The following is a 26,672-nucleotide window of genomic DNA, read 5'->3' as shown; positions in this document are numbered from 1 at the left end:
GGCATCCATAGAAGCCCCAGTTACAGGGAAAAACAACCCCTGTAGTGATATTAGTCACTGGCAGAGCTGGCCAGGGTCTAGTATGACCCTCCAGCTCTGCTATAGCAGGGAACCCCGGCGGTCACATTACCCCCTGGCTCCCATAGTGGAAGACACCCTTCCACTTTCACTTTCTAGTACACAGTGCTCAATGAGCGTTGTGCACTCGGGGAAGAAAAAGGCAGAAAGTGTTAAAAAACCCTCCTGCCTTCTCCTCCGAGTTAACAGCTGTTACTAACAGCTCATAACCTGTTCTGTCTCTGATTGATTGCAGAGCCAGGAGGCTTAAAGTGCCGCCGTAATTTTCTATCGGCGGGGTTTTAAGCCCAGGACCAGGCGCCGTATATTTACCGCGTCGGGTCCTTAAAGGGTTAAAGGAGTACCCAACACCGCTCAAATACACCTTAGGGCTCGTTAACACCAGAGTTTTGATTTCCCTTTAGTAAAATAGTAAAATGTAATACAAACAGGAACCATAATTTCATTTTTTTAGCTGATCCGTTAGACAGATCTGTTAACTAGACAGACAGTTTCTATCAATTTGCTTCCATTTACGTCCATCTTAACAGATCCATTTTGTATTTTCTTGTCTTTCTAACCTTTCCGCTTGCTCAACTGAAAACGGATTCGTTATACAAGACATCAAGAATGGAAGCAAATGGAAGCCTTTCCCTTCAGTTCCGTTACACATTGATCTTAATGTAAAAAAGAAACAGAAGTGTCCTTTGCATTTGATTTCCACTTTTTTTTCACTGAAACAATAGAACAGAAGTCTACACTATTATTTCCTTTTAAAAAACCTGAAATCAATCTGAATACAGGCAAACTGAGCTGAACTGGAGCACTTCAGTTTCTATTGAAATCAATGGGAAGTTAAACAAAACCTTTTTTTTCCATTTGGTTGCTCCTCAGACAGAACAGCGAAAGGGAGAACAAAAGCACAGATGTAAATGAGCCCTAACAAGCTGATTTTTATTTTGCCCTAATGCATCACAAATATAAAAAGAAGCTACTTTGCAAATAGTCTCGGATTTGGTATCTACAACTCCTAGATGGATCCATGCGTCTCCATGGTAACAGACTACAAACAAACCCTGTGTAGTCTGATCCTGCAGCCATGCTCCCATCCATCTGTCCCCTATTTCTTGCTATCCTATAGATTGTACAGCTGCTAACTACTGAAATGCCATCTCACTGACTTTTCTTTATTGTCTGTGATCCGTCCTTTGATGATACTTTGAGGAAGGTGATTACCAAGTTCTTTCAGTAACTCCTATAAATTCAGATGTCAGACTGCATGTTATTAATCCTGAGAAAGCAACTATGAGCTTTGCAAAACCTTGGGTTGACATTTTCATATTTTATTGTTTCAATTTATTTTTTGTATAACAAAATAATTAAACGAATCTGTATTCCAGAAATTACTTCTGGTAATAAACCAATGGGATTTGTTGCCGATATGCCTGGGGAAACAGAGGACTGAATGCTTTGATGATAGGGAAACTGAGCAAAGCAAGGGTGTCCAGGAACTACACGGACCGAACCTTTAGTTTATTACGCTTCTCATCTAATTTGATTGATGTAAATGCGTCTTAGGGCGCTTTCACACGGGCGGCAAAATCACGTGATTTTCTTATGATGCGACAGCGCTACAAATCACATGTATGTGGAGCCCATGCTTTCCTATGGGTTCCTTCACATTAGCCATGTGTTGTCTGATGGGATGTTGCAAGAAAAAAAATCACGGCGCGCTCTTTACAGCCGTGATTTGTGATATTTTGTAACCCATGTTTCCCTGTGGAGCTTCCTTGTTTATCGCATTGTATCTCATGAACTAGCCATTTTTGTGAGAGGCAATGCAATTCCCTACCTCTAAAATAAGCCTTGGCTGCATTCTAGAAAAAATAAAAAGATATACCGTATTTTCTGGCGTATGAGACGACTTTTTAACGCTGGAAAATCTTATATACTTTAAAATATAAAAATTAATACTTACCCCCCGCGGCGTTCTATGATGCTCTGCGGAGCAGCTACAGGCTGTTGCTCCCTCCTCCACGCCTACAGAGCATTGCTTTCTGGATGCGGGGCTTCAATGACATCATTGAATGGCTGTGCTTGGCTAACGCAGCGCTGACTTTCATTGGCTGACACTGCACTGAGTTAGCCAATCAGAGCTTTCGCTTTCTGGAGGCGGGGCATTCAAGCCCCGCAATCCAAAAGCAACGCTCTGTTGGTGTGGAGGAGGGAGTGACAGCCTGCAGCAGCACCGCGGGAGGTGAATATTGTTTTTTTTTTTTAACACCCTATTCCCTGCGTATAAGTCGACAGTTGGGGGTCGTCTTATACACCGGAAAATACGGTACTTACCTAGCAGGCTCAGTCTGGGTCCTTCTACTCCTTTCCGGAACTCCGTCAGGCGGCTTGCAGTCCTTGTTCACCCACAGAAGTTCAATTCCTGGTTGCGGGATTTAACGGCTCTGATTAGTTCATCCAGTGCTATTCAACCAAACAATCAATGCAGCACTTGATGAACCAATGCAGGGGCTGTGATTAGTTCATTCAGCTCTGCACTGATTTGCTGAGCAGGGTTTAAAGAACCCATCACGTTGTGGAGGCGGGATTTATGAATTGGCCAATCAATGCTGCGGCTCTAGCAATTCATTGCTGCAGATATTGCTGCAAATCCACAGAAAAATCTGCAACAAAATCTGCGTAAATCAGAGATGTGTGAAGTCACCCATAGGGCTTTTTCACATGGCTGTGATTTTGTCCCGTTATGCGGCTGTGATAATCATGGCCGCATAACGGGACAAAACAAAACCACTGATTTCATTGGTTTCGTTTTCACTAGCAGGATTCTCGCCCGTAAAAGTACGGACGAGAAAAGATAGGACTTGCCCTAGTTAGTACTACGTGCAGGAAAGATAAGGCAGCACCTATCTTTCCTCTGTTTTATTTAAACTCCCGCTTTAGCGCGAAATTTGAATACGCCACGAAAAAAAAACTTAGTTGCGCGTACAGCCGTATGTTTTTGGCCTTAGAGAATAATTTTCAATTAGCTTATTTGTTGTCTAGAAGGTAAATTTGTGCTGTTTGCCTATTATCTATCTATTGATTTACCTACTTTTCTCCTCAATTCCAGGAAAGCTAATCTGAAGCACGGGCAATCAACTCGCTAATTGTATTCCAATGGCAAACAAATCTATTCTTGTATCAGTTTAAACCCTAATAATAACTGACCAGAGTCCATGTTTCACTTTCCACAACAGTTTAGATAACTAAAGCTGAACACTTGTGAGACTATTTTGGTATGTGGGGACTACAGCCCATGCAGTCTAAAATAGTCCAAAAACAATAATTTTGGCCATAATCTAAACAGGGTGGAGAAATAATGCAGTGATCTGACTGGTTGCTGATTTTTCTAATCTGAATTAGTTTTTATGACTTTTATCACTTTTGGTAAAATAACAGTTTGAGACAGAACACAAAAATACACAATATATACCAGAATCTTCTCTCTCTGTCAATAAGGAGTCCAGATAAAAAAAAACACTCACTTTCCAGCTGCATAGACCTCTGCCGTGTCAAAGAGGTTTACTCCGTTCTCGTAAGCAATGGTCATTAGCTGCTCAGCCACCTAACGAATAAAAAAAATGAATAAACATACCGTACATTGTTTGCATGTAGAATATTACACAGTTAAAAATCAGTCATGCCTTCAGTCACTACCAGTCAATGGATTGAGGTAGCCGCTTAGTAATCGAGGAGTACTGCCTTGTACCATGACATCCAATTAGATCCAGCAACTAGGACCCAACACTGGCATCCCAGTCATAATCGCAGAGACACATATAGAAGACAGCACTACCATGACCTATATTTTATACTCAGCGCTCGTAGGAGATTTGTATAATATTGTTAGCAAGACAAAAGTAGAACTACTTAAAATATCTAGTGTCTTTCTAGTACTGTAAATCCTGCAAAAAGGAAAGAATATTCAGGTAGGGAAAGACTTGCCTGGTCTCTGTATGGCGTCTATCAAGGAGTGGAACACATAGTTTTTTTTATATATACATTTTTATAGAAATCCACCCACTCAATAGCTGGTTTGTGGAGGTCCACCGGCCAGGACCCTTGCTGATCAGTTGATCGCCAGAGTTAGTGTTCTAATGTGTGGATATGTTTTATTGCCAGAAGAAGACAGCTCCATAAATTGCTCAGTTGTCTGGTGTGATAATGCATTGAAGTAAGTGGGATTCAACCTGTAGTACCACTGCACAATGAACGGACATGTCTGCTTCCAGCAGCAAAGCAGCTCCGTACATTACAACACCAGCCACGGTGATCAGCCGATTGGTGGGATTCCACAATCCCTGCCAATCAGCTATTGATGACCTATGCTGAGGATAGGTCATCAATCTTAGAAGTGTGATAACCCCTGTAAAATCCAGGCTTAAACAGGGACAAATAGATTCATATAGAACAGCAGAGGTAGTAAGAAGTGATCACGCCTACTTTATGGCCAACCAAAATATTCAGGGACCTGCACTTGCCTCCCCTCTGCTTAGGGGACAGAGCGATTGTGTCACTTTATGTAGTGCAGGCGTTTGACTGCATGGAGTGGGGATTCCTATATAGCTTATTATAACATAATAGGCTTGAGTTAGAAAGGACCCTGTCTAGAAAGAAGAGTTGCAAGGAAAAGTAAGTTAATGGTACGATTGTTTGTGTCTTATTATGTTAGTTAGATTGTGCTTGTCTATATAGTTGTGACTTAGATAACAAACCAACAATTTTTTATTAGTACTTAAAGGGGTTTTCCAGGGAAATACTATTAATGATCCATCATCAGGATAGGTCATCAATAGTTGATCGGCTGGGGTCCGTCGCTCAGGACACCGACCGATCAGGTGAGCGGGTGCAAGCTAACAGCGCTGCAAATACACAGAGGTCAGAGCAGAAGCAGCAGAAGTCTTCCCCCTGACCTCCCATGTAGTGGCCAGCGCTTGTAACTGCAGGCACAGCTCCCATTGATTTCAATGAGAATCGCGCCAGCCACTACACGGAGGTCGGCGCGGAGACTTCCGCTCTGACCTCTGTGTATTTGCTGCGCTGACAGCATGTGCCTGCTCAGCTGATCGGTTGGAGTCCCGAGCGACGGACCCCAGATAATCAGCAATTGAGGACCTATCCTGAGGACCAGATCATCAATAGTATTTCCCTGGAAAACCCCTTCAATGCAGAAATCCAGGTAATTCCCAAAGGTTCACTGACTTTTTTCTTGCAACTTTATCTATAGTTAAATTTGCTTCTTCTTCTTTCTAAAAGTCCATATAAAAGTAGATATTTAGAAATAAACTTCCCCTTTCTCTGTCTATAACAGCAGTATTGATTAAGACAGTTCTCCATCCTCAATTAATATACAGTGCTCCCTCAGCATACATTATTAATTGGTTCTGGGATGACCATTGTATGTTGAAAATATGGTATATTGATACCATAACTCTGTGGAATACTGGTAATTGGTCTGAAGCCTCCAAAATGTCTTCCAAAAGTAATAGAAAAGGGAGATTAAAGGAGATGTCTCGAGGAAGCAGTGATTTTGTTTTTTTGCCCAATCCCCCTAATTAAACATACATTACTAATTACCCCTGTAAATGACTTTTCTAGCTGGTTTGTACTTACCGTTCCAGCGTTTCAGAAACTTATAAAAGTTTCCCCAAGATGGCCGCCGGCTCTTTCCCCGTCGCTCGCTGCAGCCCGACGAGCGCGCTCCCGAGACGCTGCCAGCTGTGTCTCCATGGCAACCGGACGCCCTGCAGCCGCCGACCAGACGCCCCGCAGCCGCCGACCAGACGCCCCGCAGCCGCCGACCAGTCACCCACCGCCAGGCAGCAGGTAACCGGCGCTAGCCCCTGGCTCCCCAGCGCTACGCTCCCGGCTCCCCAGCGCTAGACCCTCAGCCCAGGTGAAGGCCCCGGAGCCCAGCGCTGGGCTCCGGGGCCTTCACCTGTCAGTGAACATCACCCCCGACCCATCACTTACCCCCCTGGCCCAGCGCTAGTTCCCCCCGGCCTAGCGACAGCCCCCCCATCGCAGCGACAGCCCCCCCCGGCCTAGCGACAGCCCCCCCATCGCAGCGACAGCCCCCCCCGGCCTAGCGACAGCCCCCCCATCGCAGCGACAGCCCCCCCGGCCTAGCGACAGCCCCCCCATCGCAGCGACAGCCCCCCGGCCTAGCGACAGCCCCCCCATCACAGCGACAGCCCCCCCCCGGCCTAGCGACAGACCCCCCATCGCAGCGACAGCCCCCCCCCCCCCCGGCCTAGCGACAGACCCCCCATCGCAGCGGCAGCCCCCCCGGCGCATCACAGCGACGACAGCCCCCCCCCCGGCGCAGCGGCAGCCCCCCCCGGCCCATCACTTACCTGGACGGCAGGACAGCTGGACGGCAGGACAGCTGGGCGGCTTCTCCGGACGGCAGCTCCAGTTTCTGCACCTTCCTCTAACAGAGGAAGGTACAGAATGGCCGCTCCAGCGCGCTCCCGAGCAGTGACAGCTCATCTGCGCATGCGCAGAAGAGCTGTAGCGGGGAGCACACTGAAGCGGCTCGTGCTGAAAGGAGAAGACCGGACTGCGCAAGCGCGTCTAAAAAAGCAAGCTGCCAGCGAATTTAGACGGAACCATGGAGACGAGGACGCTGGCAACGGAGCAGGTAAGTGAATAACTTCTGTATGGCTCATATTTAATGCACGATGTATATTACAAAGTGCATTAATATGGCCATACGGAAGTGTATACCCCCACTTGGTTTCGCGAGACCACCCCTTTAAGGAAAATTTTGCAGATAATGAACACAGACAAAGCAAATCCTTACTTTTTATAAAAGTCAAAAAAAGAGCTACTAGAAGTTGTAGATCACTTTGTATTTAGAGGACAGAAGTGTCTTCATGGTTCTGTACAGAACCCATAGTGTTTTAGAAAATATAAAACAGAGCCATCCTCACTTGGTGTCCAAGTGGACCGCTCATCCTGGAACCACAGGATACTATAGACAGTTGCTACTAGAGACCAACCACTGCATGCACTTCAGTAATACAAGGGTTTCCCCAGTTATATATATAGTGATTAGCTGGATTTGCCACAGATCTGGACTGTCTGTGACATTGTATGTTGAATCTGGTTTCACAAAGTCCCAGGAAAGACCATTGTACAGTATGTTGAAAATATTGGATTCTAAGGCCACTGAGTCAGAGCTGCTAGGGTGGCACAAGAGGGGCCTACACAATATTAGGCAAGTAGTTTTAATGTTAAGGCTGAACAGTGTATAAATGATATAAGCCAATGATAAATAAGATTTACTATTGCATTTAAAATCCTCTGATCATGAAATGGTTAATAAACCATCTCAGAGGTTAAGATCTTTAACTTTTTAAGATTTTTGCAGACTGAGAAAGAAAGCCACAAATCAATAGTTCTTCTTTCACTCCTTGGTAAAATTGTAGCATTACAATCAATGCAATAAGACATCATTTGAAATGGATGATGCTTTTATACATCTAAATATAAACATATCATGCTTAATTGATTTCGCATATAGACTTTGGGAAGCAGTGATTGATGACCTGGAGACTGACACTAGTAATAAACATTTCTACAAAAGATGAGGGTCAGAAACGCTATCTTTTCTTCTTAGGGAGAGCACCTAGACGGTACAATGACAGGGAATTAAAAGCAAAGACAGACTCCATGTACAGACAGCTGTTTCAGGGGTTTTGCCCGTGCTTTCCCTAAGGAGAAAATATAGCGTTTCTGACCCCCGTCCCAGGCCTCTCACTAGCAAAGCCAGACTCCTACTGTACACTGATGAAGGGCAAATACCCTGAAAGAGCTGTATGTACATGGAGTCTGGCTTTGCTTCTAATTCCCAGTCATTGTTACAAGGCTTGTATAAAGAGTCTGACTTTGGCTGGAAGGAATGCTGCCTTCCAATAGGTGGCATTGTGGAGGTATTATTCCATCTCCTTTATTTAAAAAAGATGATTGATGCTAAGGAATTGTGATTGTTTCCCAGGATGTGCCAAGCAGTTGTCATTTTTTGCTTACGACAAGTCTCAGACAAGATGAACCATTAGAGTGGAACCCTCTGTAGACTCCACTGACAAAAACAACATCTGGAATCTTGTTTGGAAGACTCATGTGGTGTGTTCGCCTCTAGCATACATCAAGTTGTGAAAATTTGATCACAGAGGACTTTTTCAGCTGCTCAAACTGATATGGGCATTGAGGAATTTCTATATAAGAGCTTATAACATGTAAAGTAGAATTAAAGGGCCACTCCGGTGATTCTTTTCTTTCATTCATTATGTAACTATTCCCCAGTATATATTAGCATTACTTTGGTTAGTTATTCCTTTCTATCTGAAAATCCTTCTCCTCAGATGGTCATGTGATCTCAATTCTACCAGCTCAGATTTTCTTTGGGTTATGTGTTCAGTTTCTAGTCAGTTTCTCAGTCTGTGTGATGCTATTACATGCACTCTACCACATAAACTGTGTAGAGGGGGACACAGGCACTCATGTCACAGTTATTGATGATGATCACACAGCTCATGTCACACAGTGGTAATAGAGGAGATCACAGTTCATCCTTCTGACAGTGTTCTTATGGTCTATAGCTTATTTAGGTTTATATAGAATACAGATGCTAATGACAGAGTTGCAGAGATGTTGCAGGATGTAGCTTATCATGTAATGCTGTGGTGATGCATCATGGGATTCATGTGAAAGTGAAAGTAACATAAAAATTGTGCTGATAAGCATCAGACTGGTGGCTGCACAGCATGGAAGTGGCTGCAATACACAGGGGAGACCTCCAGAGTGCGACAGACAATCTAGTAAGGGAGGCAGAGATGAAAAAATATGATTTTTTTAAGGGGGAGGAGGAAAAAACGAAGATGGAAACAAAAAACACAGCTCCTTTATTTATCAATCGACGTCGCTGTATGAGGGTTGTTTTTTGTGGGACGAGTTGTATTTTTCAATTGTGCTATGTAATGTACCGTATAATGTACTAAAAAACGTTCAAAAATTTTTTTTGTGGAGTAAAATGAAAAAAAAACCCGACATTCCGCCATCTTTCAGTGCGTCTTGTTTCTACGGCGCACAAACTGCACCAAAAACAACATGATAACTTTATTCTATGGGTTACTATGATTGCTATGATACCAAACTTGCATAGGTTTTTTTTTTACTGTACTACTTTTTTTTTTCAAAGACATTTAATTTTTTTCAATTATTGTCTGTGGTCATCTTCTGCGCACAATATCTTCTTTATTTTTCCGTGGACGTAATTCAGCGAGGGCTCATTTTTTGCAGGATGACCTGTAGTCTCCATTAGTACAAATTCGGAATACATATGACTTTTTGATCGCTTTTTATTGCCTTTTTTATGAAAGACTGAAAAAGTGCATTTCTGGTGTTCTCTATTCGTTCACCGTGCAGGGTAAATAATGTGCTACTTTAATAGATAGGACTTTTACGGACGCGGTGATACCAAATATGTATGTTTATTTTATTATTTAGACTTTTTAATTATAGATATGGCAAAAGGGGGGTGATTTAAACATTTATTACTTTTTTTTTTACTTTACTTTTAAGTCCCCCTGGGGGACTACAATATGCGATACGAGGATGGCTTGATAGGCAGTCTCTCAAGGCAGCCCTGGGGATTTTCAGAAAGCCCCCGGCAGACATGACACCTGCACAGCACCCCCAATCTTACCGCAGGGGGACCGTACGGGACCTCCGAACAGCGTTCGGGGGCTTTAAATGCCGCTGTCAGAATTGACAGCAGCATTTAAAGGGTTAATAGCCGCGATCGGCCGAATGACCGATCGCAGCTATTGCCCGCGGGTGTCAGCTGTAGTAAACAGCTGACGCCCGCGTACTATGCAGAGAGGTCGCCCAGCGACCTCTCTGCATACATACCCTGACGCTTCAGGACGTAAATGTATGTCCTGGAGAGGGAAGGGGTTAAAGACTTCTTGTTTTAATCAGCAAAAACTTTTTATTCTATAACAATATATGCAATTTTCTTATATACTTTGTGCATTAATTCCTTATTGTTTCTACAATCTCTTCTTGTAATCACTGAATACAAAGCTTTATTGATTAAGGAGGTTGTGCCAAGGTATAACATATTTCCCTATACACAGGTTAGGGGATAACTTTATAATCATTGAGGGTTCAAACGTTGGAACACCAACTGATCCCAAAAATGATGGTCTGGCCAATCCCCAAGTGAAAATGGAGCTGCGTTCATGCAGGTACGCTGTTTCTTCATTCACGTCAGTGACAGTGACGGATATTGGTGAAGCGCTTGAACTAGATAACCTCCAGCACTGTCACTTAAGTGTATGGAGTGACGGTGTACCTGCCTGACCTCCACTTCATTCACTTGGGGACCGACTGGAGCGCAGTTCATGGGATTGGTGGGAGTCGCAGCAAATTGACCCTCACTGATCATAAAGTTAAAGGGGTTGTCCCACGCCGAAACTGGTTTTTTTTTTTTCAATAGGCCCCCCGTTTGGCGCGAAACAAACACAATGGATGGGTTAAAAAAAAACAAACAGTTTAGTACTTACCCGAATCCCCGCTCTGCGGCGACTTCTTTCTTACCTCAGCAAGATGGCCGCCGGGATCTTCACCCACGATGCACCGCGGGTCTTCTCCCATGGTGCACCGTGGGCTCTGTGCGGTCCATTGCCGATTCCAGCCTCCTGATTGGCTGGAATCGGCACACGTGACGGGGCGGAGCTACGAGGACCAGCTCTCCGGCACGAGCGGCCCCATTCACCAGGGAGAAGACCGGACTGCGCAAGCGTGTCTAATCGGGCGATTAGACGCTGAAATTAGACGGCACCATGGAGACGAGAACGCTAGCAACGGAACAGGTAAGTGAATAACTTCTGTATGGCTCATAATTAATGCACGATGTATATTACAAAGTGCATTAATATGGCCATACAGAAGTGCTGAACCCCACTTTCTTTCGCGGGACAACCCCTTTAACCCTTGTAGATAACTTTATAACTTGGCACAACCCTTCAGCGTCCTCACTCTCTCTCTCTCCCCTCCTCCCTGTCAGAACAAACTTTAAAGACACTGAAGAAGGGGCATATTTTGCCTCGAAGCACTATACGTTTCAGCAGGTTTTTTCAAAATAAAGCAACAATTTCTTCTAAATATCCAAGCATGTGCACAATTTTCTAAAAGAGGTCGCGCCACTCGATCTGCATCTTTTTCTTCTTTACGCAGTCTGTAAATATTAAAGGCCCATTCAGACACAACAATTATCTCTCAAAAGTCGCTCAAAAGACATCTTTTGAGTGATAATCGTTGTGTTCATTACACGGCAAGATGATCGCTCAAAATTCGCTCAAACAGCAGTTTGAGTGACAGTTTTGAGTGTTCACTTTGCATAAGTGTGTAAATGAAGGCTCACGCTGTATGCAGAAGACACGCAGGACCACTATCTTCTGCATACAGCTGTTGTCTTCTCGGAACGCTGTCTTCTGCATATTCCTGCTGTGCTCACAGAGTGTTCAGCCGGTATACAGCTGAGCGCTCCGAGTGGGGTATACAGAACACAGCTGAATCGCTGTCTTCTGCATATTCCTGCTGTGTTCTCCAAGCGGGATACCAGCTGAAACAATAGTATAAGCGGTATCCCGCTATGAACTCAGTGCGGGGTCCTGAAAAGACTCATCGTTGTCTTTCAGCTAGCTAGTTAACGACTCGTTAACAAAAACTGCACAATGTCCATGCAGTTAGACCCAATGATTCTCGCCCAAAAGACAGCTTTGAGTGATTTTTGAGCAAGAATCGTTGGGTCTAAATGGGCCTTAAGGTTCCTCTTTAATGACTGCAAGCAAAGACTTTGTTTGAAAGCTGTGAGCAACTGCTAGAAAGCATGATAGAAATTACGGTAAGTTTCATTATGCAATGAATAATCTTTACTTCCTTGTTTTGGAAAACGTTGTTAACGATGGCAATATTTACTAAGCTAAATACACCGGAATTCTGGCTAAGTTTGCAGTAAAAACTGGCGTACATGCTGCGCAGCACATTTATTATGTGCTTAAGACACTTTTTGCACCTCATTCCACAAGAGTAATAGCTTAGAGGGAAATAATAGGGTTTAAATGTGACAAAATTTTGCAACAAAATAATGTTGCACATTAAGCCAACCCATTGAAGGTCTAAGTCGTCGCCAAATTTATCATCCAGCATGAGCCACTTTAGGATATGTGTTGCTTTTTCTGACTTACTATTAAAGCTGTCTAAAAATTTGGCAGGATTAGTAAATCCACCCCATTATGTGCAGAATGAGGCCAGGCTCACTCAAGCGTAATTTAATTGCGTATTGCACGCAATGTATGCAGTGAATGAAGTCAATGAAAGTACATGGACTTTTATTGATCTATTCACACTTATTCATTGTGTATAATACATGTGTAAAAAAGGACGTAGCATGTTCTATTTTACAGCATATTACGTTCGATAGAGCCCTGTTGTTCTCTAAAGGTGCGTATGAAAAAGCTGTAAATACACAATTACATTGCATTAATGCTGCGTTTTATATGCATGTTGCTAGAAAACAATACAAGGAAAGTAAAAAAAGAAGAAGAAACCAGGAAGCCAGTGCATGAGAGCGTGCGATACGCAGTCATGCGCAGGCATAGGCATTCACAATCGCAGTGATTGCAGCTCCACACGTAACGGTAAAATGCTGCATTTTATACGCAGTTTTTTACTAGAGATGAGCGAACGTACTCGTCCGAGCTTGATACTCGTTCGAGTATTAGCGTGTTCGAGATGCTCGTTACTCGTGACGAGTACCACGCGATGTTCGAGTTACTTTCACTTTAATCTCTGAGACGTTAGCGTGCTTTTCTGGCCAATAGAAAGACAGGGAAGGCATTACAACTTCCCCCTGCGACGTTCAAGCCCTATACCACCCCCCTGCAGTGAGTGGCTGGCGAGATCAGGTGTCACCCGAGTATATAAATCGGCCCCTCCCGCGGCTCGCCACAGATTTATTCTGACATAGAGGAGGGAAAGTGCTGTTGGTGCCGGAGCTGCTATAGGGAGAGCGTTAGGAGTGATTTTAGGCTTCAAGAACCCCAACGGTCCTTCTTAGGGCCACATCTGACCGTGTGCAGTACTGTTGAGGCTGCTTTTTGCAGTGCTGCACATTTTTTTTTTGTATATCGGCCGTGCAGAGCATTGCGTCCAGAGCATTGCGTCCTGCAGTAATTTTACATAGTCCAGGGCCAGTAGTGGTGGTGAGGCAGGGACAGTGAAAGACATATCCAGTCTATATACGCAGTGGGCTTTTCCAAAAAAATTTGAGAAAAAAATCTATTTGGGCTGCCTGTGATCGTCCTGACTGTACTGCGTCTCTGCTGGGGGTAGTTGTCCTAATTAATACGCAGCCAGCTAAGTGTTACAGCAGGCTTGCGCAAAATTCTTTCCTGCCTCTGCGTTGCCTCTTACATTACCGCTGTCATCCTGTCCAGAGTGAAACAGTCTGCAGTAATTTTACATAGTCCACGGCCAGTAGTGGTGGTGAGGCAGGGACAGTGAAAGACATATCCAGTCTATATACGCAGTGGGCTTTTCCAAAAAAATTTGGGAAAAAAAATCCATCTGGGCTGCCTTTGACCGTCCTGAATGTACTGCGTCTCTGCTGGGGGTAGTTGTCCTAATTCATACACAGCCAGCTAAGTGTTACAGCAGGCTTGCGCAAAATTCTTTCCTGCCTCTGCTGTGCGTTCCGTAAGCGAAGTCAGCCTCCAACCACAGGCCAATAAGCGGCACATTTAATTACAGCGTTCTGTTTCTGCACTACTGGTAATACAGCATGCTGAGGGGTAGGGGTAGGCCTAGAGGACGTGGACGCGGGCGAGGACGCGGAGGCCCAAGTCAGGGTGTGGGCACAGGCCGAGCTCCTGATCCAGGTGTATCGCAGCCGACTGCTGCGGGATTAGGAGAGAGGCACGTTTCTGGCGTCCCCACATTCATCTCACAATTAATGGGTCCACGCGGTAGACCTTTATTAGAAAATGAGCAGTGTGAGCAGGTCCTGTCGTGGATGGCAGAAAGTGCATCCAGCAATCTATCGACCACCCAGAATTCTGCGCTGTCCACTGCTGCAACTCTGAATCCTCTGGCTGCTGCTCCTCCTTCCTCCCAGCCTCCTCACTCTATTACAATGACACATTCTGAGGAGCAGGCAGACTCCCAGGAACTGTTCCCGGGCCCCTGCCCAGAATGGCCAGCAATGGTTCCTCTCCCACCGGAGGAGTTTGTCGTGACCGATGCCCAACCTTTGGAAAGTTCCCGGGGTCCGGGGGATGAGGCTGGGGACTTCCGGCAACTGTCTCAAGAGCTTTCAGTGGGTGAGGAGGACGATGACGATGAGACACAGTTGTCTATCACTCAGGTAGTAGTAATTGGAGTAAGTCCGAGGGAGGAGTGCACAGAGGATTCGGAGGAAGAGCAGCAGGACGATGAGGTGACTGACCCCACCTGGTTTGCTACGCCTACTGAGGACAGGTCTTCAGAGGGGGAGGCAAGTGCAGCAGCAGGGCAGGTTGGAAGAGGCAGTGCGGTGGCCAGGGGTAGAGGCAGGGCCAGACCGAATAATCCACCAACTGTTTCCCAAAGTGCCCCCTCGCGCCATGCCACCCTGCAGAGGCCGAGGTGCTCAAAGGTCTGGCAGTTTTTCACTGAGAATGCAGACGACCGAAGGAACAGTGGTGTGCAACCTTTGTTGCGCCAAGATCAGCCGGGGAGCCACCACCACCAGCCTCACCACCACCAGCATGCACAGACATATGATGGCCAAGCACCCCACAAGGTGGGACAAAGGCCGTTCACCGCCTCCGGTTTGCACCGCTGCCTCTCCCCCTGTGCCCCAACTTGCCACTGAGATCCAACCCCCCTTTCAGGACAGAGGCACTACCGTCTCCTGGCCTGCACCCACACCCTCACCTCCGCTGTCCTCGGCCCCATCCACCAATGTCTCTCAGCGCAACGTCCAGCCGTCGCTAGCGCAAGTGTTGGAGCGCAAGCACAAGTACGCCGCCACGCACCCGCACGCTCAAGCGTTAAACGTGCACGTAGCCAAATTTATCAGCCTGGAGATGCTGCCGTATAGGGTTGTGGAAACGGAGTCCTTCAAAAGTATGATGGCGGCGGCGGCCCCGCGCTACTCAGTTCCCAGTCGCCACTACTTTTCCCGATGTGCCATCCCAGCCCTGCACGACCACGTCTCCCGCAACATTGTACGCGCCCTCACCAACGCGGTTACTGCCAAGGTCCACTTAACAACGGACACGTGGACAAGCAAAGGCGGGCAGGGCCACTATATGTCCCTGACGGCACATTGGGTGAATTTAGTGGAGGCTGGGACAGAGTCAGAGCCTGGGACCGCTCACGTCCTACCCACCCCCAGAATTGCGGGCCCCAGCTCGGTGGTGGTATCTGCGGCGGTGTATGCTTCCTCTACTAAACCACCCTCCTCCTCCTCCTCCTACGCAACCTCTGTCTCGCAATCAAGATGTGTCAGCAGCAGTACGTCGCCAGAAGTCGGTGTCGCGCGGCACGGCAGCACAGCCGTGGGCAAGTGTCAGCAGGCCGTGCTGAAACTACTCAGCTTAGGAGAGAAGAGGCACACGACCCACGAACTGCTGCAGGGTCTGACAGAGCAGACCGACCGCTTGCTTGCGCCGCTGAGCCTCCAACCTGGCATGGTCGTGTGTGACAACGGCCGTAACCTGGTGGCGGCTCTGCAGCTCGGCAGCCTCACGCACGTGCCATGCCTGGCCCACGTCTTTAATTTGGTGGTTCAGCGCTTTCTAAAAAGCTACCCACGCTTGTCAGACCTGCTCGGAAAGGTGCGCCGACTCTGCACACATTTCCGCAAGTCCCACACGGACGCTGCCACCCTGCGCACCCTGCAACATCGGTTTCATCTGCCAGTGCACCGACTGCTGTGTGACGTGCCCACACGGTGGAACTCTACGCTCCACATGTTGGCCAGGCTCTATGAGCAGCGTAGAGCTATAGTGGAATACCAACTCCAACATGGGCGGCGCAGTGGGAGTCAGCCTCCTCAATTCTTTACAGAAGAGTGGGCCTGGTTGGCAGACATCTGCCAGGTCCTTGGAAACTTTGAGGAGTCTACGCAGATGGTGAGCGGCGATGCTGCAATCATTAGCGTCACCATTCCTCTGCTATGCCTCTTGAGAAGTTCCCTGCAAAGCATAAAGGCAGACGCTTTGCGCTCGGAAACGGAGGCGGGGGAAGACAGTATGTCGCTGGATAGTCAGAGCACCCTCATGTCTATATCTCAGCGCGTTGAGGAGGAGGAGGAGGAGGGGGAGGAGCACGAGGAGGAGGGGGAAGAGACAGCTTGTCCCACTGCTGAGGGTACCCAAGCTGCTTGCATGTCATCCTTTCAGCGTGTATGGCCTGAGGAGGGGGAGGAGGAGGATCCTGAAAGTGATCTTCCTAGTGAGGACAGCCATGTGTTGCGTACAGGTACCCTGGCACACATGGCGGACTTCATGTTAGGATGCCTTTCTCATGACCCTCGCGTTACACGCATTCTGGCCACTACGGATTACTGGGTGTACACACTGCTCGACCCATGGTATAAGGAGATCCTTTCCACTCTCATACCCGAAGAGGAAAGGGGTTCGAGAGTGATGCTATACCACAGGACCCTGGCGGACAAACTGATGGTAAAATTCCCATCCGACAGCGCTAGTGGCCGAAGGCGCAGTTCCGAGGGCCAAGTAGCAGGGGAGGCGCAGAGATCAGGCAGCATGTACAGCACAGACAGGGGAACACTCTCTAAGGCCTTTGACAGCTTTCTGGCTCCCCAGCAAGACTGTGTCACCGCTCCCCAGTCAAGGCTGAGTCGGCGGGAGCACTGTAAAAGGATGGTGAGGGAGTACGTAGCCGATCGCACGACCGTCCTCCGTGACGCCTCTGCCCCCTACAACTACTGGGTGTCGAAGCTGGACACGTGGCCTGAACTCGCGCTGTATGCCCTGGAGGTGCTTGCTTGTCCTGCGGCTAGCGTCTTGTCAGAGAGAGTGTTTAGTGCGGCTGGGGGAATCATCACAGATAAGCGTACCCACCTGTCAACCGACAGTGCCGACAGGCTTACACTGATCAAGATGAACAAAGCCTGGATTTCCCCAGACTTCTCTTCTCCACCAGCAGACAGCAGCGATACCTAAACAATACGTAGGCTGCACCCGCGGATGAAAGCATTGTTCTCTATCACCATCAAAAACGTGGACCTTTTAGCTTCATCAATCTGTGTATAATATTCATCCTCCTCCTCCCGCTCCTCCTCCTGAAACCTGACGTAATCACGCCGAACGGGCAATTTTTCTTAGGCCCACAAGGCTCAGTCATATAATTTTTGTAAACAATTTTTATACGTTTCAATGCTCATTAAAGCGTTGAAACTTGCACCTGAACCAATTTTTATTTTAACTGGGCTGCCTCCAGGCCTAGTTACAAATTAAGCCACATTAACCAAAGCGATTAATGGGTTTCACCTGCCCTCTTGGTTGGGCATGGGCAATTTTTCTGTCGTACATTAGTACTGTTGGTACACCAATTTTTTGGGGCCCTCGCCTACAGTGTAATCCAATTAATTTTTTGCCCACCTGCATTAAAGCTAACGTTACCTCAGCTGTGCTGGGCACTGCAATGGGATATATTTATGTACCGTCGGTGGGTTCCTGGCACCCACCCATGCTGTCGGTCCACACGGAGTAGTAACTACATGTGTCCACTTCTAAAGAACCCCAGTCTGACTGGGGCATGCAGTGTGGGCCGAAGCCCACCTGCATTAAACATGACATTACTACCTCAGCTGTGCTGGGCACTGCAATGGGATATATCTATGTACCGTCAGTGGGTTCCAGGGAGCCACCCATGCTGTGGGTCCAAAGGGAGTTGTAACTGCATGTGTCCACTTCTAAAGAACCCCAGTCTGACTGGGGCATGCAGTGTGGGCTGAAGCCCACCTGCATTAAACATGACATTACCTCAGCTGTGATGGGCACTGCAATGGAATATATTTATGTACCGCCGGTGGGTTCCAGGGAGCCACCCATGCTGTGGGTCCACAGGGACTTCACAATAGGGAGTTGTAGCTGCCTGTGTCTATGAATTAAAAAGTCCGGTCAGGTTGGGGCATGCAGTGTGGGCCGAAGCCCACCTGCATTTAATCTGACGTTAGCTCTGCTGTCCAGGGCACTGCAATGGGATACATTTATGTACAGCCGGTGGGTTCCAGGGAGCCACCCATGCTGTGGGTGCACACGGAATTCCCATTGCGGAGTTGTACCTGCCTGTGACTATTTATAAAAAACCGTGGTCTGACTGGGGCATGCAGACACCTTGACAGAATGAATAGTGTGTGGCACATAGGTTCCCCATTGCTATGCCCATGTGTGCAGCTCCTGATGGCGGTGGCACAGGATTATATTTCGCATTGCTTCTGTACAGCATTGTGGGCTATCGTCCTGCCCCTTTTAAAGAGGGTCGCTGCCTAGCCGTGCCAACCCTCTGCAGTGTGTGCCTGCGGTTCCTCCTCATGGCAGACGCACTTATAAATAGACATGAGGGTGGTGTGGCATGAGGGCAGCTGAAGGCTGCGCAGGGACACTTTGGTGTGCGCTGTGGACACTGGGTTGTGCGGGGGGGGGGGGGGGGTTGGGCAGCATGTAACCCAGGAGAAGTGGCAGCGGAGTGTCATGCAGGCAGTGATTGTGCTTCGTTGGAGGTAGTGTGGTGCTTAGCTAAGGTATGCATTGCTAATGAGGGCTTTTCAGAAGTAAAAATTGTTGGGAGGGGGGGGCCCACTCTTGCCGCTATTGTGGCTTAATAGTGGGACCTGGGAACTTGACATGCAGCCCAACATGTAGCCCCTCGCCTGCCCTATCCGTTGCTGTGTCGTTCCCATCACTTTCTTGAATTGCCCAGATTTTCACAAATGGAAACCTTAGCGAGCATCGGCGATATACAAAAATGCTCGGGTCGCCCATTGACTTCAATGGGGTTCGTTACTCGAAACGAACCCTCGAGCATCGCGAAAATTTCGTCCCGAGTAACGAGCACCCGAGTATTTTGGTGCTCGCTCATCTCTATTTTTTACCATACGCTCAAGTGAGGCAGGCCTTGTATTCAGAAGTATTGGGGCAGTGTCACAATATGTATAATGTAGCCTCTCTACACCACTACAATAGATCTGAAACAAAGGCCATCAGTATGAGATTGAAGTGTAGAGTTTCAGATTTAATTAACAAAACTTGCATGAACTGTTTATGTATTACAGCCATTTTAGTTTCTTCATTTTCGCTGATGCAAAAGTAATTTGACAATTGACTGAGCAGCACTTTCATAGTGCGGTGTGGCCTGTTACCTCATTATTTCTTGATAATTTAAAGGGATTTTTAAATTATTTTTTTTAGATCCAGCTGCCCATGTTCCAAAACAATAGAACAGCTTATACTCACCAGTCCCAGCTCCCCATACTTCCAGTACTGCCTCCTTATTTGCCTTGCTCATGCTTTATTTACAGACTGCAATCAGCCTATTTATTGGACATCACAGGCTGCTGCAGCCAATCACATACTTCAGTGGACAACCACTGAGGTCTGTGATTGGCTGCAGCAGACTGTGACTTTTGATTCACTGGCTGACTCCACACCATATAAACAGACTAGGAAAGGAGAACGGAGAGGCAGTACTAGAGGTGTGATTGCTGGGACAGGGGATTATAGGCTGCTTTGCTATTGGGGGCATGGGCATGAAAAATCTAATTAGGACAACCCCTTTAAGATCATAAAAGGTCTGGAAGTGATTATAAGTGTAGAATTTTCATTTGGTAACCGTACAAGAGAACTTTCTATATGTGGTCCAAAAGTAAGTAAAGCAGACCATCATCAGGTTAGAGAAATATGCAAATTGAGTCACTGTCCAAAGCCTTCTGGATCCAACTGTACATATATCTTGAGGTGATTTTTTTGTGTTTAAATTGGTGTTACACATACTCTATTACTAATCGTAACAATTTTTCCAATTGAACATATTGCAATGCTACTGTATCATGAGTATTCAAAGTAAGCAAAATACTAGATACAAGTCAACTTTTGAAAATTCAGATTGCCCGGTTCGTCGAATTTCAGAAAAAAGTTTGGTTCAAAGTGAATTAGTTCAAACTAAACCAAAACTTCACCAATACCCCTAAAATAATGATACCAGCCAGGCGACGGTGGCTTCTTCTTCCTCCTTCCCCTCAATAAATGTAACCACTATATAAATAAAAGTGATTATTATGAAGAAGAAACCAACTTAAAGAAAGGGAGAACATACAAACTCCATGCAGAGATTGTCAGGTTCGAACAGGCAATAGTCCTAACCACTAAGCCACAGGAGAAGAAGCTCCACCACCAGCTTTGGCCAGGATGAACCGCCTGAGGTTCGACTCAATACAGGGCTCGACTGGTTCAGTTTGCTCAATGCTACAAAATACCTTAGCAAACATGTATCTTACCTCATCAGAAATCTGTCCACCAAATGTCACCCAGGTTCCTGAAATAAAAAAATACTATTTAATGGAAGGTTACAATGTAAAGCAAACATTGCTGGACCAAGGGCAGGTCCACCCTCTATAAATCCTCTGTAGACTAATGCATAATACTTGGCTTTAAATAACACCAGGGCTGTGTGCTATAGCTGCAAATATTTAGGTGGATTTTTGTGCAAAACCACAGCAGTCATATGTGCAACTATATATAGTAAGCAGAAGTTTATGAAATTCCCATTCACACATTAAAGTTTCTTTTTCTTTTTGAAGTCTTTCAGAAGTTTGCAGTTTTTTTTATTACAATATCCTCTGTGTGTAGCGTTTTGTTACAATTTCACACTAACAAAATGAGTGTAAACGCTTTTACATGTTGTAAATATAAGAAAATTTGCTGAATATACACTTGTAGAAAAATAAAGATACTAGAAGGAGAATTTATTGCAAAAAACTGATCACTTGAAGAGCGGCTCTAGTACTCTGTTGTATCACCTCTAGCTTGAAAACAAGATGTGATACAGGCGGGTATGGAGGCTCTAGTACCCTGTTGGGCCACCTCTACCTTGGATACAAGATGCGATAAAGACGGGTATGTAGGCTTCAGTACTCTGTTGGGCCACCTCTAGCTTGGATACGAGATGTGGTCCACCTCTAGCTTGGATACAAGATGTTATACAAGCAGGTATGGAGGCTTCAGTACTCTGTTGGGCCACCTCTAGCTTGGATACAAGATGTGATACAGACGGGTATGGAGGCTTCAGTACTCTGTTGGGCCACCTCTAGCTTGGAAACAAGATGTGATACAGGCAGGTATGGAGGCTTCAGTACTCCGTTGGGCCACCTCTAGCTAGGATTCAAGATGTTATATAGGCAGATATGGAGGCTTCAGTACTCCGTTGGGCCACCTCTAGCTTGGATACAAGATGTTATATAGGCAGGTATGGAGGCTTCAGTACTCTGTTGGGCCACCTCTAGCTTGGATACAAAGATCTTTTGTAGATCAAAACATTGCAGCTTTTACTATGGAGGAATAAAGGTTATTATATTGCATCTCTGTATGCTGCCACGGGCTTTTTTTCTGTGGCTTATTTTGGAATCTTGGATCCGAATTCCCTTTGTGGCTTGCATAAATAATACAGCCCTGCCTTATTGGAGTTTTAAATAATATATGTATCAGGACAGCGCGCCACGAATATTAGGAAGCAAACCCAATATGGGCAACAAATCACACAAAATGGGACTCACCCGGTGTATAGTGGAGCCCGCTCCTGAGCCCCACCTACACCTCCGAGTCCTGGTTTGCCTTAATGCATAATGCCGATCATCTCCCTGTGTATCCACAGAATCCCGACGGGCTATGTCAGGAGAGCTGCCAGGAATCTGTATCACACTCTAGGTGTGATCCACTGAAGCTATGTCTAATAAAAATAAAAAAGTTCCTGCGCTCCTTTTGGATCCAATATCACCAGGGATTGGAGTTACCAATGTATAAGTAGATTAAAAAACTTTCTTTATTCCATATCCAAGTGCAACGCGTTTCATCACATATAGGGACTTTATCAAGCACAGTCGCTATATGTGATGAAACGCGTTACACCTGGATATGGAATAAAGAAAGTTTTTTAATCTATTTATACATTGGTAACTCCAAACCCTGGTGATATTGGATCCAAAAGGAGCGCAGGAACTTTTTTATTTTTATTAGACATAGTTATTGGAGTTTGAGAGAGTGCTGCTTGTGCCTATATTTATTACACTCTAGCTTGGATACAAGATGTGATAGAGGGAACATGGAGGCATAGAGGTTCCATATGGTATCCTGCAGCATATCAGTCCACATTAGATTGTGCAAACTTGTGAGCAGTCAAAGTTCATACCGTAGATAATCCCATACATGCTCTATTGGCAATAAATCTGGCAACCAGGTAAGCTATGGAAGTGTGACAATGTTGTGGAGACATTTCTGTGACAGTCTTGTTGTGTGCGGATGAGCATTATCCTACTGGATGCCTCTTGGAAGCCACCATGAGAGGAACACATGTGGTGTTGGATGTCCTGAACATATCACTGAGCTGTCATTGTCCCTCGTACCACTACTAGGGGTGACCAACTATCATATTCGATATCCCCCCCAAATCATCGCACAAGCTGGGGTGGACAGTGTGCCGCTCCACAGCAAAGGAAAGATGGAGGTGCTGACCCCTAGGTCTCCAGACATGAACATTGCTGATGTCAGTGCCCATACTAAACCTGGATTCATCACTCAAGACAACCTGGTTCTACTGTCTAGCAGCCCAGTTTCATCATTCACAACACCACTGCAAATGGAGGCAACAGTGGGTGGGTGTCAAAGGCAGTACATGACATGACCAAGTGTCCTACAGCCAAGTACCTGGAAATGGTTCTGAGAGACACGGGCCTGTAACGATGGTGCCACCTGTCTCTGGATGGTGGACAATAAAACAGTTGGAACTTTTCGTGCTTGTCTGATGATCAGATGATCCCCTCTACTGGTGGTCTGTTGATGGTGTCCTAAGCCCAGTCATCTTGTGTGCATACCTTCACACATTCACTGGTCCCAACACTTCCTAACATTCCAATTATGTGCTCCCTCTCAAACTTTGGTAACTGGGCAAAATCTCTTCCATTGCATCATAGAGGCATCTAGTGGTCAACAAGCTCTACATAAGTGGAAAGAGGTCCACACAAGTAGCCTCTGAGAGCCTTTTAATGGGCCAAGGGTGGAACCACTTTTAGGGACTCAGGTGGCAAGAGTCAGTTTTGCAGCAAAACGACAATTTCTTCTAAGTGCTTTACTTTTTTTTAAGAAAAAGTGTACTTAGAGAACATTAGCACTAAACTGGCCCTTTTTAGCACCTTTGATTTCAATTGGGTTTTTAAGAATGGAGAGTAAACAAAAAGCTTTCAGTTTGCTTCTGTTCCATTACGGTTCTGTTTTTTTAAACTGAACAAAGAGCGCTGTAGGTAGTGTTATTTGTTCTGTTTAACCCTTTGCAATCCAATTTTGGATTCAGGGTTTCCTAGGGGGGTTTCTTTTTTTGCCATTATACAATGCCACCATCTGCTGGCTAGAGTCAGTACTGCAGTATGAGACATGCTGGAGAGGCCCCCGACAACAGACAGGCCAGTAACATACAGTAAGAATACCCTGCCGGACGTCTTCCGACATCAGAAGCTGTACAGCCTTCAATTAGAATGTCTTTAGACGTCAGACAGTGGATTGGAAAGGGTTAAAAAAATAGGAAACGCTATGGAATGGCAACTAACTGAAAGCTTTATGTTTGCTTTCCATTTTTAAAACCCCCATTTATACTGTACTTTCTCTGCAATCATCCTTTTTCTTGTGTTAGGATTAGAGATGAGCGAGCGTACTCGTTAAGGCAAAATACTCGAGCAAGTATTGCCATTTTTGAGTACATGCCCGCTCGTGCCAAAAGCTTCGGGGCCGGCGGGGGAGAGCGGGGAGGAACGGGGGGGGGGGGGGGGGAGAGATCTCTCTCTCTCCCTCTCCTCCCTGCTTCCCCATGCTCACTCCCACAACTCACCGAGTATTTTGCCTTAACAAGTACGCTCGCTCATCTCTAGTCAGGATATATAACTTTCTTACACTGTTATCGCATCAGGAAGACGGGCGAAGTGTCAGGCTGTATTCAGATGGGCGAGGTCAACTTTGGTCGAAGACCCTTGGTTGCAACTCGCATGGCACAGCACATAGAGACCCCACTGCATGTCCTACTCTCGTCTGTGAATCAGACCAGAATAGGACATGCTGCAAGTTTATTACACTGGTATGAGTTCTGTCCAAGTTTACTAAAACCTCAAAAGCAAGCTCACCCAATTGAATAGGGCCTAAAGGTATCTTTTCGCTGGGCGATTAATGGCCCAATTATTGCTTAAAACAGCTCATTCGGGCAATTGTCCCATGTACATGCGGCTGCTCATAGGGCACTGCATGACAAATTACCTGATCTGACTCGCTCTACCTCCATTCACTTGAATGACTATCGCTCTTACGTAAGCACAAGAGTGTTAGTCAGGCGGTAGGCTGTGGGATGGCTGTCGCGTGCCCCAGAGCTGTCTCGTGCAACGGGACCTTAAGGGTGCCTACCCACTTGCGATTCTTTTTCCTGTGATGTTTTGCGTTTTTTCTCAAGAGCAATTAGTATAGAATGTGTTCTTGTCCATCTGGGTTTTTTTTCCCGTTTCGTGGGGTTTTTTCACATAGGAACTGTCAGTTGCATATGTCTCCTTATTTTTCTCTTAATGCACCCATGATTGTCAATGGAGGGCTGCAAAAACGCGCAAAAAACGCAGCGAAAAACGCTGCGATTTTCACGCGCGAAAATCGGCAACGCAAGTGGGTAGGCGCCCTTAGTCGGGCCAAATCAAGACCTCCAGAAGAGGAAATGTCAATTTCATTTTTGGAATGAGGATGTCTTTCCTTACTGTTTCCCTATATGAGCTTGTATGTTATTATTCTTAAACAGTGCCACACTTGTCCACAGGTAGTGTGTAGAATTGTAGCTCAGGCATATTCACTACAATGCAGCTGTGCGGCAATACCGGGCACTTTTTCTGGAAGTATGCTGCCACGTTTATATAATCCTATACAACCTATTTAAATCATTATTTTTTAGACATGTTCTGCCAAGTCTTTGTTTGTTTGCATTTATCGACCACACATTGTTGCTATTTGGTAAAAAGCTCTATACTGGGTATCTAAAAGTTTATTATCTATATTTATGTTTATTTCTCTGAGATAACACAATTTTGCTAATTCCATAATCCTATTATATTCTAGATTATTTCTGATAAAGAGAACTGTCATGTGGCGCCTGGATCATTGTCATCATGGGGCTGTTGACACTTCATAACTGAACTGAACATACTAAATACATTTATTCACAATTGTGCAGTTCATCAGCTAACATTACTGTTATATTTGAAATAATAATAATAATAATCTTTATTTGTATAGTGCCAACATATTCTGCAGCGCTTACATAGACAGGGGGGATACAGAAAGACAAAAGTACAAACATTACAGAACCACGGTTACATAGTAATCAGTTGATGGAAACAATAGGGGTGAGGGTCCTGCTCCAACGAGCTTACATACTACAGATAATGGGGTGATACAGAAGGTAAAGGGGCTGGGGATGTGCACGGTATGGCGAGGTGGAGAGTGAGCGATGCTATACACATAGACAATGGTCAGACATTTAGCCGTGTGACGGCAGAAACAGTATGACTGCAGGAGCGGTTTATGATGGCTAGCAGGGATTGCAGTCAGTAGGTCAGGGAGCATGTTATCAGGCGGAGTACAGAGGGGTTTGTTTAGGGAATGCTGTATGCCTCTCTGAAGAGGTGCGTTTTTAGAGCACACCTGAAGTTCTGCGAGTCCTGGATTGCTCGGGTAGCCTTTGGTAGTGCATTCCAGAGGACCGGTGCTGCTCTGGAGAAGTCTTGGAGGCGGGAATGAGAAGTTCGAATTAAAGGGGCGCTCAGTCTGGTTTCGTTAGCAGAGCGGAGAGTCCGGGCTGGGTGATGGATTGAGATGAGGGAGGCAATATAGGGTGGTGCTGCGCTATGGAGGGCTTTGTGGATGAAGGTAGCGAGTTTAAATTGAATTCTGTATTTAACGGGCAGCCAGCGCAGTGACTGGCACAGGGCAGAGGCGTCTGAGTAGCGGCAAGACAGGAAGATGAGCCTGGCTGCCACATTCAGGATGGATTGGAGAGGGTAGAGTCTGGTGCAGGGGAGGCCAATCAGCAAGAGTTGCAATAATTGAGTCGGGAGTGGATGAGGGCAACAGTGAGCATTTTTAATGTGTCCACAGTGAGAAAAGAGCGGATTCTTGCGATGTTCTTGAGGTGCAGCTGACATGTTACTGCGAGAGATTGGATGTAGGGGGTAAATGATAGATCAG

At 46.1% G+C, this 26,672-nt stretch overlaps 1 protein-coding gene across 5 annotated transcripts in view; it reads right to left on the bottom strand.

Annotated features, from left to right (window-relative positions):
* The window catches only part of KCNAB1 (potassium voltage-gated channel subfamily A regulatory beta subunit 1), a 357,780-nt gene that overhangs the window by 67,907 nt on the left and 263,201 nt on the right, over positions 1 to 26,672 (bottom strand). For all 5 annotated transcript variants that reach the window (XM_066589806.1, XM_066589828.1, XM_066589812.1 and 2 more), the window contains exons 3-4: positions 20,693 to 20,730; positions 3,597 to 3,676 (exon numbers count right to left, since the gene is read on the bottom strand). In XM_066589806.1, the coding sequence (XP_066445903.1) occupies positions 3,597 to 3,676; positions 20,693 to 20,730 (118 nt within the window). The remainder of the gene's footprint in view (positions 1 to 3,596; positions 3,677 to 20,692; positions 20,731 to 26,672) is intronic.

Source organism: Eleutherodactylus coqui, chromosome 1, assembly GCF_035609145.1.
Source record: "Eleutherodactylus coqui strain aEleCoq1 chromosome 1, aEleCoq1.hap1, whole genome shotgun sequence".
Lineage (NCBI taxonomy): Eukaryota > Metazoa > Chordata > Amphibia > Anura > Eleutherodactylidae > Eleutherodactylus > Eleutherodactylus coqui.
Note: the sequence above shows the minus strand (reverse complement) of the source record. Positions and strands in the feature narration are given on the sequence as shown.